The sequence below is a fragment of the Penicillium antarcticum genome (assembly GCF_028974205.1).
Source record: "Penicillium antarcticum strain IBT 31339 chromosome Unknown utg000003l_segment0_segment0, whole genome shotgun sequence".
In the NCBI taxonomy this organism is placed as follows: Eukaryota; Fungi; Ascomycota; class Eurotiomycetes; order Eurotiales; family Aspergillaceae; genus Penicillium; species Penicillium antarcticum.
This window is the reverse complement of record NW_026695301.1, coordinates 2598090-2610520: the sequence shown is the minus strand read 5'-3', so window position 1 is coordinate 2610520 and position 12431 is coordinate 2598090. Positions and strand designations below refer to the sequence as shown.

Below are 12431 nucleotides of genomic sequence, written 5' to 3'. Positions count from 1 at the left end.
TTACGTTAATATTAGAAATATCAGCCCATGATAGACGTTCAAATGGAATGCACCATGGACTTCCACTGACTCAAAAACCCTATAATATCTATGCTGGTTTTACGGATGAGCTTTCAGGTAAGCATCCTAGGAGATCGCCCCCTCCTTCATGTGCTTAGCGTTCAGTAGAAGAACAGTATGCCATGCCCTACTTCCCATTTAGGTATCGAACTTGAACGCCTTGGCTTGCTTTGCTGTCTGCCAAGCTGCAATGCTACCTTGTTATCATGAATTTGGCAGCAAACGTCAAGGGACGTTAGATTGAAGTCAAATAACGAAATTTTAGGAAATACAGATGTGCTGTAAGCATGGTGGTGAGGTCGGACTGCGGCAACAACCCTGAAATTTGCATATAAACCCATGGGGGAGGCGTCAAAAATACAGCTCCCCCAAAGCAAGAAGGTCAGCGTTCATTCTCGCTATGACAGACTCTAAGTAGAACATTAGTTATTCTCAGCCAGCGCTGAAGCGTATCTCTCAGGATTTACGATATCGCGTTTGGTTTGTCTATCGCAGAATATTCTCTCTGGCCTGGCTTGCAAATGTCGCAGTTCTCATTGCTTTCCTTTTGGTTCCAATTGATCGAACATGGCTTACAACTATTGCATTGACCAATTTAACAGTTTCCATCATTATACGTCAAGACTTCATCATTAATTTAATCTTTACCATCTGTTGCGCTGTCCCCCTTTCCTGGCCATTGGCAATTCGACGCCGAATGGCACAAGTATACCACCTAGGAGGAATTCATTCAGGATGTGCAACGGCAACCATTTTTTGGTTTTCTGGGTCATTTGCCTACAGTATCCGAAATAGGGAACACGGCCATTCACTGCAAATTCCTTCGATCACGACTATCGTCCTCTCTGGGGTTGCACTAGCAATGCTTGTGGGAATGGTAATCTCTGCCTGTCCCACCCTGCGCAAACTGTATCATGACTCCTTCGAAGCCGTGCACCGTCTCTTCGGATGGTCCGTACTTATACTTGTATGGGTCCAAGTCATGCTCACCGTGAGAGACAACAAGCCTTCTCACCAGTCACTGGGACAAACTGTGGTCTGTTCTTCAGAGCTGTGGCTTCTCATAATCATCACAACCAGCATTGCCACCTCATGGACATTACTTAAAAAAGTCCCTGTCGACTCCGAAATCTTATCAGATCACGCTTTGCGGTTACATTTCCAATATACCAGTGCCATCCGTGGGAGCTTCATCCGTCTCTCTGAGCGCCCACTGCTCGAATGGCATTCATTTGCAACTATACCTATTGCAAAAAATGAAGATCAAAAGAGAGGATGCTCGGTGATTGTTTCTCGGGCTGGTGATTGGACTAGTCGTCAAATCAGCAAGCCTCCGACTAGAATTTGGGTTCGAGGTATTCCCAGTAAGAGCCCCTACCGTTTTATTTCTCTACACGTAGATATAAATTGCTAATATCAATCAGCCATGGGAGTAATGCGAGTCGCATCCCTGTTTCGAAGTATTGTCCTGATTGGAACAGGGTCTGGTATTGGGCCACTGCTCGGACACATACCCCCAAGTCGGATTAGGTTGATCTGGTCGACACCAAACCCCCTCAAGTCTTTCGGCCAGAGTATCATGGACTCAGTTTACAAGGCTGATCCAGAGGCTGTTATTTGGAACACAAGAGAAAATGGTCGCCCTAATTTGGTTGATATTGCTTCTCGTGCAATGCAGGAGATTGACGCTGAGGCTCTGGTTATTATTTCGAACGAGACTGTCACACGATTAGTTGTGGGAGCAATGGAGAGAAAGGGTGTTCCTGCTTTTGGGGCTATTTGGGATAGTTAGATTGTCCAATTGGAATACGGTCTTGGATTTTGTTGTGAATCTCCAGTTCAACATGTATAAATCAAAGGCAATCAACCGCCTTGCTGCCTAAACATTGTCCAATTCAATATATATTTGATTCTCAGGCCATGAATCAGACTAATCAAGCTCTGTTGAGGGGTTGGTTATATGCCACGCCACCAACAGTCGTTGTCAATGTACCATTTGCATTGAAGATATTTTCGAGTGCATTGATAGAAAGATGAAATCCATCAGGACCAGACTTCTTTGTTGCATTCTGCGCACCAACTTGTACGAGATCAGAGTACCAATCCAAATGATTTCCCCAGGGATCTGACACGTCCAGTGTCTGAGTCACTGACTCCTGACCATTGAGGAAATGAACTCCGTCGTCTGAGTAATTCTTGTACTTCACAGACACGGTTTTCAAAATACCAACCTTTGAATCTTTCACCAAAGTAACGTTGGCATAGCCACACGATTGGCCATTGAGTGTAAAATTACCAGCGGGTAGACTATAGGGCGTGGGCACACTTGCACCGAGAGGGAACGGAGTGGCCCATGGAATCTGATCTGGGGCATCAAAGACAGTGGCCTCCTCCGTGGGTTTTCTGTTTGACAGTCGCGCCAGCATCACCCGATATGTTCGACCGCCTTGTGCCGTGGATAGCGGACAAGGGAGAGGGTTCTCCCCTCCACATGCAGGGGATACTACCAGACTCTGCCAGAACACAATGCGTGTTCCATCAGGAGAGAAGGCGGGATCTGCTCTGCCGTTCCAGTTGGGATCATTGACACTGCCTTCACTACCATCACCATTGTAATTGACATGTTGACCAAAGTATTCACCTCGATCTCCATGGCGATCGATCAAGATTGGCTGGAAGAAGCGACGAACACCATTGTTGCGTGTGGATGCAGCTGCAGTTGTGGCGACCATATCAATTAAGGGGGGAACATGGCGCATTCCTGACATCCACATTTGACGATCTGAACCTCGGGTGTCCATCGTCACAAACCATTGATCGTCGTGTGAGAATGAGACCGGATCTGCGTATTCGGGGTGACTGGTGAGACGGCGAACTACACCAGTGGTCAGATGAACGGACATGATATCAATGTTGTTTGCATCGCGTGTGGCTCCAATATACAAAATTTCATCTCCGGAGCCGCTGAATCCTCGCAATTCACCAACTAGAATGGCTTGGTTGTGGAGTTTCAATTCCGAGCCATCTGCCATGATCGAAGATTCTCCATTCGATTGAACGAGAAGGTTCACATCCACTAAATCGTATCGAGCAACACGAAGAGTTCCGTTGGTGGGGTGTGGGTTGAATTGCAGCCGTCCGTAATAGGAGTTTTCGCCACCGGATGTGAAAGAACTCCAGCCCATGTGAGTGTCGTCGGGGTGCATTCGCATTTCTCGCGGTGTACCGGAGCCATTGATGGACGTGGGCCAATGAATCGGGTAGATATGTGTTTTGTTCGGTGAACATAGGTCGCTAACGAGTGGAAGACCACCACAATCAACAATATTGTGACCCCAGAGCGCCTGGCGAGCATTTCGAGCGATATGAGGATAGTCCTTGGAGGCATCAATAGATCGCGCATTCTTCGAAGGAACATCACAACTTAGACACTTCCAGGGGTCTCCGTTTGCAAAGTTGGTGCCGTCTGTTTTAACAAGAATGAGTTGTTCGCCGGTGTATATGCTAGATGAATCAGGAGGCATGGGGGCACCGATGAACTCCACAGTGACAGCGACATGATTTCCATCCGGTGTGAAATCGCCAGCTTGAAATGAATCCGAGACTTTGCCAATACAACCGGTGCGATGGGGGTTGATAGAGGCGGTACATGCGCCCGTAGCGTTACTTGGGGCTACTGGGGGCAAGGGGAGCTCAATAACCTCTATAAGCTCTGGCGGAGGAGGGGGTGGTGTACTTCCAGTCAGAGCAAGGGCGGCTGCACCTGTGATAGCAGAGAGGGTCCAACGCATCTTGTGGGACAGGGCGCAGGTCAAAGATGATTATGTCCACTTTTCGGGGACAATGAGCTGGGGTATGAGCCAACTTAATAGCCCATCCCTAAACAAATCGAAGAACTGACCATGATGGCAGAGTGGCCAATGTCTCACAAGCCAAGGCCATGAAAACGAGTACGATCACGGAGTAGGTCGAAGATGATCCACTTGTCCCTGGCTACACGATGTGGGGTGCAGGAGATTTAGCCTGTCTAGGCAAATTCATTCATCGCATCAAGTGGTCTGAGAGGCTATGAAAGTGGAAAAGTTGGCTGACGATCGAATGTTATACGCGTACCCGTATCCGTATACATTTCTCTTTTCGTAATAGCCAAATCGGCCAGTTCGGCAGATCCATCATTTGATGCATATCCGAGGCGGTTTTTAAGATCAAAGTAAGAAACATGGATATAATATGTCTAATATATGTGTATGCCAGACCACTGTTGTACTTGCCATCGCCACTACTGTGTGGGGTAGATAAGCGGGAGCCAACTTGCCGACGTCGGCAATATGTCTTCCTTCTCTTCGCTCTCGGGCTTGTGTCGTTTGATATCATGTCTAGCCAATTCGACCATGGATATAAATAACATGCAGTATCCCTGTTAATCAATATCGAAAAGAATTCAGCAGCCATCCGTCGCCGAAGAAGACGAGTTGCAGATGAGAATCGGAAGAGGGCCTCTCGAGCGTATGCAGCTTCAAAGATCGGGACTGGTGTATCCATTAAATTTATCACTCAGATGCAACCGCTGCAAGGCACGAAAAAGCCAGTGTGTGGAGACAACCCCTGGAACGTGTCAGCGATGCTCTTCGCGTGATTTGACCTGCAAGCTTGAAGGGTATGATCCATACGGTGAGAGATGTTGTTGACCAGTACACAGAGAGCGGACTACTTGAACACACCACCATCTCTACCTCAACTATTACTACGCATGGATCACAATGGGTAAAGTAGCACTTGTGACCGTTGCCCGAACAAGTCTTTGAGTCACGGATACATCCGCCCAAACAAAGTGATCTGTTTTTAAGACAGTCCCGATCTTGCGCAAAAGCAGCCAGAAAACTACTTCTCCTGTTCAAAACTCTTATGAGTACCGGCAATATCACTCGCTTCTCCTTCACGGATTTCCAAGGATGCAGCATCGCAAGTATCGTCACACTAATCGCCGGGATCATGGAGCGCGACTCGGGATATGAAGCCCGAGTGACATTTGTTCTTGACTGTATGCGCAAGATGGCAACAGGGAATATCACGGCTAAAATGGGTGTGAAATTGGTCGAAGCTGTGCATTTTATCACAAATGAGGCTGCAGCCAAGATTCATCGAGAAGCATCTGCCTCTACGAATATTACACAAGATATGCAAATCTCAGCTGCCACGTCTGAGTACAACCAATGGGCTGTATGGTTTGCCAAGGAAAGTTCTCAGACAGAGGAACAAAGCCTTCTTTCAGGAAGAGGCATCGATGGAGATCGCAATGTTGTTCCATTCTCTGAAACACCCTTGTTGCAACCAGAGCAGTCGAATGATCCGAATATCTCTAGCTGGAGAAGTCCGAATGAGCCGATGAGCTGGTCTTTTGATTGACTTCGAAGGTATCATGAAAGTCATCGACATTATCAGATTTGACAAACCACGCATGTATTGGAGATGTGCCATACTGAAGTCCTGAGCGAATCCTACTGTGCCAGTTCAATGTAACCACTCTAGGTCCCTCGGGCCCTGCCCTCTGTCCAAGCCTAGATGCCTCCTAGCACTTAGTCCATAGATGTAAGCTATATGAAACAATGAAGGAGAAAGCTACTCATGAAGGAAGAGTTGTTTCGGACGATGTCTCTATTGTTATATCAGTTAATGATTTTAAACAACAAGATTCTGCTGTAATACCCGAAACTCACAACATGCAATGCCCAAAGATAAAATCATTGAACGCGAACAGGAATCTGACTATCCTCAGGCAGCACATTCCACCTGCTTTTGTAAACACGACCATCCTTCATAACTCCGAGAACATGTTCCTCGGGTCTATCAAAAACAGTAACATCCTCCAGCGGATTCTTATTCAAGACTACAACATCAGCATGGAAGCCTTTCTTAATCTGACCAATAACATCCTCCCACCCCATCATCTTCGCCGGGTTAATAGTAGCGCTGCGCAAGATCTCAACAGGTGTCAGTACTTGCGATCGCAAAGCAAATTCATGTGTCTGTGCCGAGCCCAATGGTCCTAGCAAATCAGACCCGTAGCACATAGTGACACCAGCCTCCAAAGCAACCCGCAAAGCATCAAGCCCAGATTTGAGCACAACTTGGTTCTTTGTCTGAGACTCAGTAGGCAAATAGTGTTGCCACTTCTCCGATGCCATTTGGGCATACGCGATCAGCGTAGGCGTCAAATAAACTCCCTTTTCAGCCATAATCTTCGCCGTGGGCGGGTCAACAAAGTTTCCATGCTCAATACCGCGAACGCCATTATCGATACAGTGTCGAATAGCTTTGACAGTGTACGCATGGGCCGTGACGAACGTCCCAGCATTATCGGCACATTCGACCATAGCTTGAATCTCCGCAGCGGTAAATTGGAGATGTTCCAGCTTGTCCGTGGGAGAAGCCACACCGCCAGAACCCATGATCTTAATGAAATCTGCACCGCAACGAATCTCTTCGCGTACAGCAGACATGCATTCCGGCACGCCGTTGCACATCCGACCGAGATGGTTGTTACTATGGGTACCGCCGCAGCAGCCGGTGGCTTCATGTGATCCGCGCAGATCACCATGTCCTCCAAATTGGGACAGGGCATGACCAGAAAGGAATAGTCGGGGTCCGGGGAAGACGCCGTCTTCGATAGCTTCTTTCAAGGCAAGTTGCGCGCCGCCGCAGTCGCGGATGCTGGTGAAACCGCGGTGGAGCATCTGCGATGCGGTATATGGTTGCCTGAGCAGATGCACATCATTTGGATTGCCGAAGGCTTTGGATAGATCCGTGAAGCCTGGAACTGCGCATAGATGGACGTGCGCGTCGAAGAGACCTGGGCAGAGGTATCTGTCTTGGCAGTCCACTGTTTGGAGGTCGGCTGATAGTATGGTCTCGGGTGGATGGGAGCCGACATAGGCTATTTTGCCCTCAAAGGTCACTAGTGTTGAGTTCTCTTTAATTGTGGCGGATTCGATGTCCACGATGCGGGCATTGATGAACTTGTATTCCTTTGGCGGGGGTCGGGTCCATGGCTTGATATCGGACCCGGGGAGGCTGGTTTGGGACATGATGAGTAATTGAGAGACAGATATTTAGTCGAATGCGTAGATTATAAGAAACGATATAGGTGTTTAAGTAGAGATAAAGTGGTGGGGATGCGACAAACTGACCATGGCAGATACCCGACGCCATCGGGCCGACGTCGATAGTATCAACTCCGCATGGCTAAAAGGCTGATCTTTCTTCATCGGGAGATAAGCCGTGTTTGTTAAATATGGGGAGCCCGGGGTCAATTGTCATGCGTTATGCGCGTCTTTCTTGTCTACACTCAAATTGAGTTGTTCAGGGCATCCCTAGAATCGCCGACACCGCTGGTTTTAGCACTGGCTACGAGTGACACACAGTTCAGGGTCACCACCCTTTTTGATGGGCATTTCGAAAGAGCGCGCTAGGAGCAGCGACAACGCTGATCGTACAGATGGCGAGATACTCGAATTGAGCGGCGGTTACACCGTGGGAGAAGAGAAGGCGGATCTTCGAAAGAAAGACATGGTCATCTTTCCTTTTGTAAGCGATACATATCAATATTCAGTTATGACTCAAAGTTGGCTAACGATCTGCACCATTAGATGTGTTTCGTCTTTTTCCTACAATATCTCGACAAGCAGAGCCTTGGCTATGCTGGCGTATTCGGCCTCATTAAAGACCTCCATATGACGAGCTCACAATACTCCTGGTCTAGCTCGATCTTCTGCGTTGGCCAACTTGCCTCCGAGTACCCTTTTATTTACCTAATGAGTCGACTTCCATTGACCCAATTTGTCGGTGCTACTGTGTATGTGTATTACGAAAGGAGTTCCCCGTCTTTCTCAAGTTGCTGTTCTCTCTTATGTTCTAACCCCTATATACAGAATTGTCTGGGGCATCATGTGTATGTGCCTCGCAGCTCCAACCAACTTCGCTGGATTCGCTGCGGTCCGATTCCTCCTCGGCTTCAGCGAAGGCGCCGTCTCACCCGCTTTCGTCACAATCACCAGTATCTGGTACCGGAAGAAAGAGCACAACGTCCGCACAGCATTATGGATCACCATGAATGATCTAGCCCAAGTAATTGAATGCTTCCTCATGTACGGCATTGGTAAAAATACCTTGCTTTCTATCGCGCCCTGGCGTGTTATATTCATTATCTGCGGTGCCATAACCTTCCTTGCAGGTGTTGGGTTTTTCATACTCATGCCCAACGGACCCAAAGATGCATGGTTCCTAAACGACCATGAGAGAGAGGTTCTGTCTCTGCGTATGGCAGAAGGTCGTGAAGGTGGTGACAAAACATCATTCTCTATGGCGCAACTCAGAGACACTCATGGACCCGAAGGCGTGGGTTGTATTTTGGTTTGGTGTTTTGGTTTGTATGCAATCTCCTGTCTTGACTTTTGTGACTCTTCTGTCCGATCTGTTAATAACCTCCGTAGGCTTCTTGCATTACCGCGTCGATGACAATTCTTCTCTCATTGGCCGCGTCAGACTTCAAGGGTAATACAAGGCGCGCCATCGTGAATGGGATGTTCTTCATTGGCTATTGCGCAGGCTGTATTGCCTCACCTCAGCTGTGGACACACAGCCCTCGTTATGCTTCTGGTGTAATCACGTCAATTGTAACGTGGTGTCTACTGTTCTGCGTGGTTATTCTTTTCCGCTTCTTATGTGCGATCAACAGAGTTAGGTTTTTCGTCATCCCGACATCAAAAGAACCGAACCAGAAATTCTGCTTTGGATGAGTGCCCAATTATCAGCAGTTTGACAAAGGAGCTTACATTATATCCGTAGATTGTTTCAAGCCATGCTTAGACCTGAGCCTTGACTGTATACGACGTACCAAATCAATATGGGAAGGAAACTGCAGGGGCAAAGCCAAAGCGAATAAGTCCAAGCTGAGAACAAGAAGCAGGGACTGTGCCAAAATTATGAGCAAGTGAACTTTGTTGTTTGCAGATAATCATGAAGACTATGAGAGATAAACAAACCTTTATACTCGGCCAGCCTATACTGCCAAGAACTCAGGCTTCATCATATCCCCAACCTTTGGCCCCCACTCCCAAGGCTGAAGTCCAAATTTGCCTCAGCGATTCGTTCATTCGTATAGCAAACCAAAACAAGGCATAAGCCGATTTATTCAAGGTGCAGCATAGTCGGCACAATGAACTAAAACGCATTTAAGCTCAAAGCTAAGGCAAGCTTCATTTCTAGAAATAAACGCCAGTCATGGCATGTTGCTCGTATACGCTAAGCAAACGCGGCTTAGCGTCAGTAAGCAGAGCTTCAAACAACCGGGCCAGAGTTTCCTTTTTACCTTCTTGAGGCTTAAGTCAATCCACAAAGTGATATAGCCGAGTCCATTGAGCCTCCGAATTTCATTTCCACTTTTTAGCATGGTCGGCCCCAACCGTCGGGTTTCCCGAGGGAGATCCCGGAATGGCTGCACTACCTGCAAGTATGTTCTGCCTTGGTTTTGCACATAGTGAATGCTTGAGCACTTGGTATGGCTCAAGTGTGAGTACTAATCTGGGATATATTAGAGTTCGAAGAGTTAAATGCGATGAACAAACCCCCGTATGCCACAAATGCCAATCTACAGGCCGAAGATGCGAATATGTGACCGATTCACCAAAGCCTAGTTCCAACGATCTCCAAATGATACATCATATACCTGGCATTTTGCAACTCACTCGCAAGTGGATGGTTCCTCAGTCGCATGAGTTCATGTCTGAAGCTGAATACCGATCGTTGGAATTCTTCCAATTGCATACTTCGCTCTGCTTCGGAAAGGATATCGGGTCCTACATACTGCAGGTAGCGTACCACGAACCAATAATCCGGACCATTGCAGTTGCAATAGGGGCGCTTCACAATTCGTTTGTATTCAACGACAAAGGATTATCAACATCCCGCGAGGACACACACTTCACCTTATTCCACTATAACAAAGCTATTCGCCAGTTGATTGCCATGAATCCAAAAACCACACCTCAAACCAATGACATATTCTTGGTGGCTTGCATATTATTTTTCTGTTTTGAGTGTCTCCAAGGCAATTACCGACTCGCCATACAGCATGCGACCTCCGGTCTCAAAATCATCAAACAACATCAGACCTTGGCAAGAGCCCATATTTTCCCGAGGTACATACCTCAAAAGTCAGTCACCCTGTTGTTTGCGATATTGGAGAATCAGATCCTAGAAATAGAAGGCGAAGTGCCTCTGTCGTCGGACATGCGACCAGCAGTCTTTTACTCGCACACCTCCCCTTTCTCCAATCCTAATTACCTACCATCTTGCACAGATGAAATGCGAATCTGTTTTGAGTTTCTCTATAACAGATTTGTACGCCTTCAATCAGTATGTGAGATGTTAGAAGAGTCAACCGAGGGTCAAGCATTTAAGTTTCTCGCCCAAGTCCAATATGTCCAGACAGAGCACCTACGGGTTCGTATTGAATTGGAAACCTGGATCCATACTTTTGATACTTGGATCAAAACCATTGGTCCAAAGAACTCCGAGGAAGCGAGCACTATCACAATGCTCCAGATTTGGAGATTGATTATGTCTCTCTATCTCAAGTTGAATTGGCCTCCTTCAGAAGACGAATGGGATACTCATACCGCCCATTTCTCCCAGATAAATGCACTGGTGACTGACCTACTTGGTCTGCCGGCAAATAGCGATGACCCAAGCTTCAAATCGTTCTTTCGTGATAATCCTGCAATAACGAGCACTTCCACCCTGTCTCTTCCCCCTCTGCTCCCGAAGCCTACAAGAATTCTGCCATCTACGTTTTGTCTCTCTCTGGGAATTGTAACGCCATTATATCTCTGCGCCACAAGATGCCGCGAGTCGCAAATCAGATATCGCGCCATTGAATTAATGCTTTCGTGTCAACGACGGGAGGGCTTGTTGGATGTCGAGCTTGCAGGGCGCGTTGCGAAGCGGGTGGTGGAGATTGAGGAAGCTACAGCTGGCATAGATCCAGGTACTTATTATAAATCTGTGGATATAGATCAAAATTCTCGGGTCATATCGCTATCCCCTCAATTTGGACAAGGGAGGGAGATGAGGATAAGCTATCATAAGCAAGGCGAAAGCAGTGATCTCGTTGAAGAAATTATCACTTGATGAATCCGAGCCCCCGTCCACAACTTATTCCAACAGCAGACTCGGATAAAGTAATACAACCGTGGTAATCAGTGTTTCCACATCCCCAGGTTCATATAATCTAAGGGGCTCCCCTGAGGCGCTTGAAAATGGACCAAAAAGACGCGAAAAAAAGAGAGACGAAGTTAGGACAAAAAGAATGCATTAGATGGCCCGCTCGCTTCTAGGGCTGTGTAAAGAACTCGTCTAATGCTTCATAACACTGTGAACAGACCGATGACTTGTGATGTATGCTGCATGGATCGACATGAAAAAGAGGGGAAACCAGGATACAAGCTGATCATTGTGAGCAGCTTGCACAATGCACGCTTTTTGCTAAACCTGCCTCGGAACCGGAGTGATAATGATTATGACGGTAGATACAAGTTTACCTACGGCAGCTGCGAAAGCGATATCTACTGTTCCCACTTCGTGTGCAGGATCTGTGACAATGTTGATATATTTTTGTCCTGCGCAAAACGACCCCCCGCCATAGAAGGCTATATCCCGATCAAAAGCACGAACTTCTTGAAGTGACCGATGTGCCTTATGATATTGGTCGATACGTTCGATCAGTGTCTAGAAACCTGAACAGTCTAATGAAAGATCTCCTGGGCGAAATAGGGAAACAAATTACTCCCTCCTCTGAATAGCGCGGTGTAGGGCAACTACTTAGCTGGTGTAGTGGTGAATCCCGTGACAGTAGCATGTTAGCGGCCTGAGGTATCACGAATGTCTTAGCAGAAATGCAGTCTTCTCCCACAGAAGAATCTCGGCATGATCGGACAACCTCAATATGACTACAGTTATTCACCAAACTTCTTGATTCATGATATAGCATCAGGCTCAGTACGACTTGCACCTTCAGGGACTGCTCTCCACGTCTCCATCAGGCCATGGGAGCGGTTGTGTGATCTCTTCGTTAGTATCGACCCGTCTGCTATGTCAGACTGCCATCGTGCCATCCCCGTTTCACTAGGTATTTATGGGCCAGGGTATGCATGAGATTGGATTTAAAATGTTGGTTGATTCCATAATTACCAAAGCCAAGAAGCCAAATTAGGACGTAGAGCACAAGACCTGAATATCTAGACTCATTGATTTGAATTGGTTATTTTTTTTTAAATTAGTATTGCTACTCCAAATAAACAGCTTTACAACTGAAG

The 12431-nt window shown here is 47.1% G+C and overlaps 5 protein-coding genes across 5 annotated transcripts; 3 read left to right on the top strand and 2 right to left on the bottom strand.

The window, feature by feature from the left end:
* Window positions 1-1486: 1486 nt before the first annotated feature.
* N7508_003700 (uncharacterized protein) lies at window positions 1487-1852 on the top strand (the record flags this gene model as incomplete). Its single annotated transcript, XM_058461766.1, has 1 exon — window positions 1487-1852. The coding sequence occupies one exon, from the start codon at window positions 1487-1489 to the stop codon at window positions 1850-1852; it is 366 nt and encodes a 121-aa protein (XP_058322343.1).
* A 142-nt stretch (window positions 1853-1994) lies between these two features.
* Window positions 1995-3851, bottom strand: N7508_003699 (uncharacterized protein; the record flags this gene model as incomplete). The annotated part of the gene is made up of 1 exon (XM_058461765.1): window positions 1995-3851. One exon carries the CDS (start codon window positions 3849-3851, stop codon window positions 1995-1997), a length of 1857 nt encoding a protein of 618 aa, XP_058322342.1.
* Window positions 3852-4965: 1114 nt separating this feature from the next.
* N7508_003698 (uncharacterized protein) lies at window positions 4966-5466 on the top strand (the record flags this gene model as incomplete). The annotated part of the gene is made up of 1 exon (XM_058461764.1): window positions 4966-5466. One exon carries the CDS (start codon window positions 4966-4968, stop codon window positions 5464-5466), a length of 501 nt encoding a protein of 166 aa, XP_058322341.1.
* Window positions 5467-5801: 335 nt separating this feature from the next.
* N7508_003697 (metal-dependent hydrolase family protein) lies at window positions 5802-7145 on the bottom strand (the record flags this gene model as incomplete). The annotated part of the gene is made up of 1 exon (XM_058461763.1): window positions 5802-7145. One exon carries the CDS (start codon window positions 7143-7145, stop codon window positions 5802-5804), a length of 1344 nt encoding a protein of 447 aa, XP_058322340.1.
* A 358-nt stretch (window positions 7146-7503) lies between these two features.
* Window positions 7504-8614, top strand: N7508_003696 (uncharacterized protein; the record flags this gene model as incomplete). The annotated part of the gene is made up of 4 exons (XM_058461762.1): window positions 7504-7644; window positions 7707-7912; window positions 7989-8482; window positions 8550-8614. The coding sequence occupies 4 exons, from the start codon at window positions 7504-7506 to the stop codon at window positions 8612-8614; spliced, it is 906 nt and encodes a 301-aa protein (XP_058322339.1).
* Between the last annotated feature and the right edge of the window lie 3817 nt (window positions 8615-12431).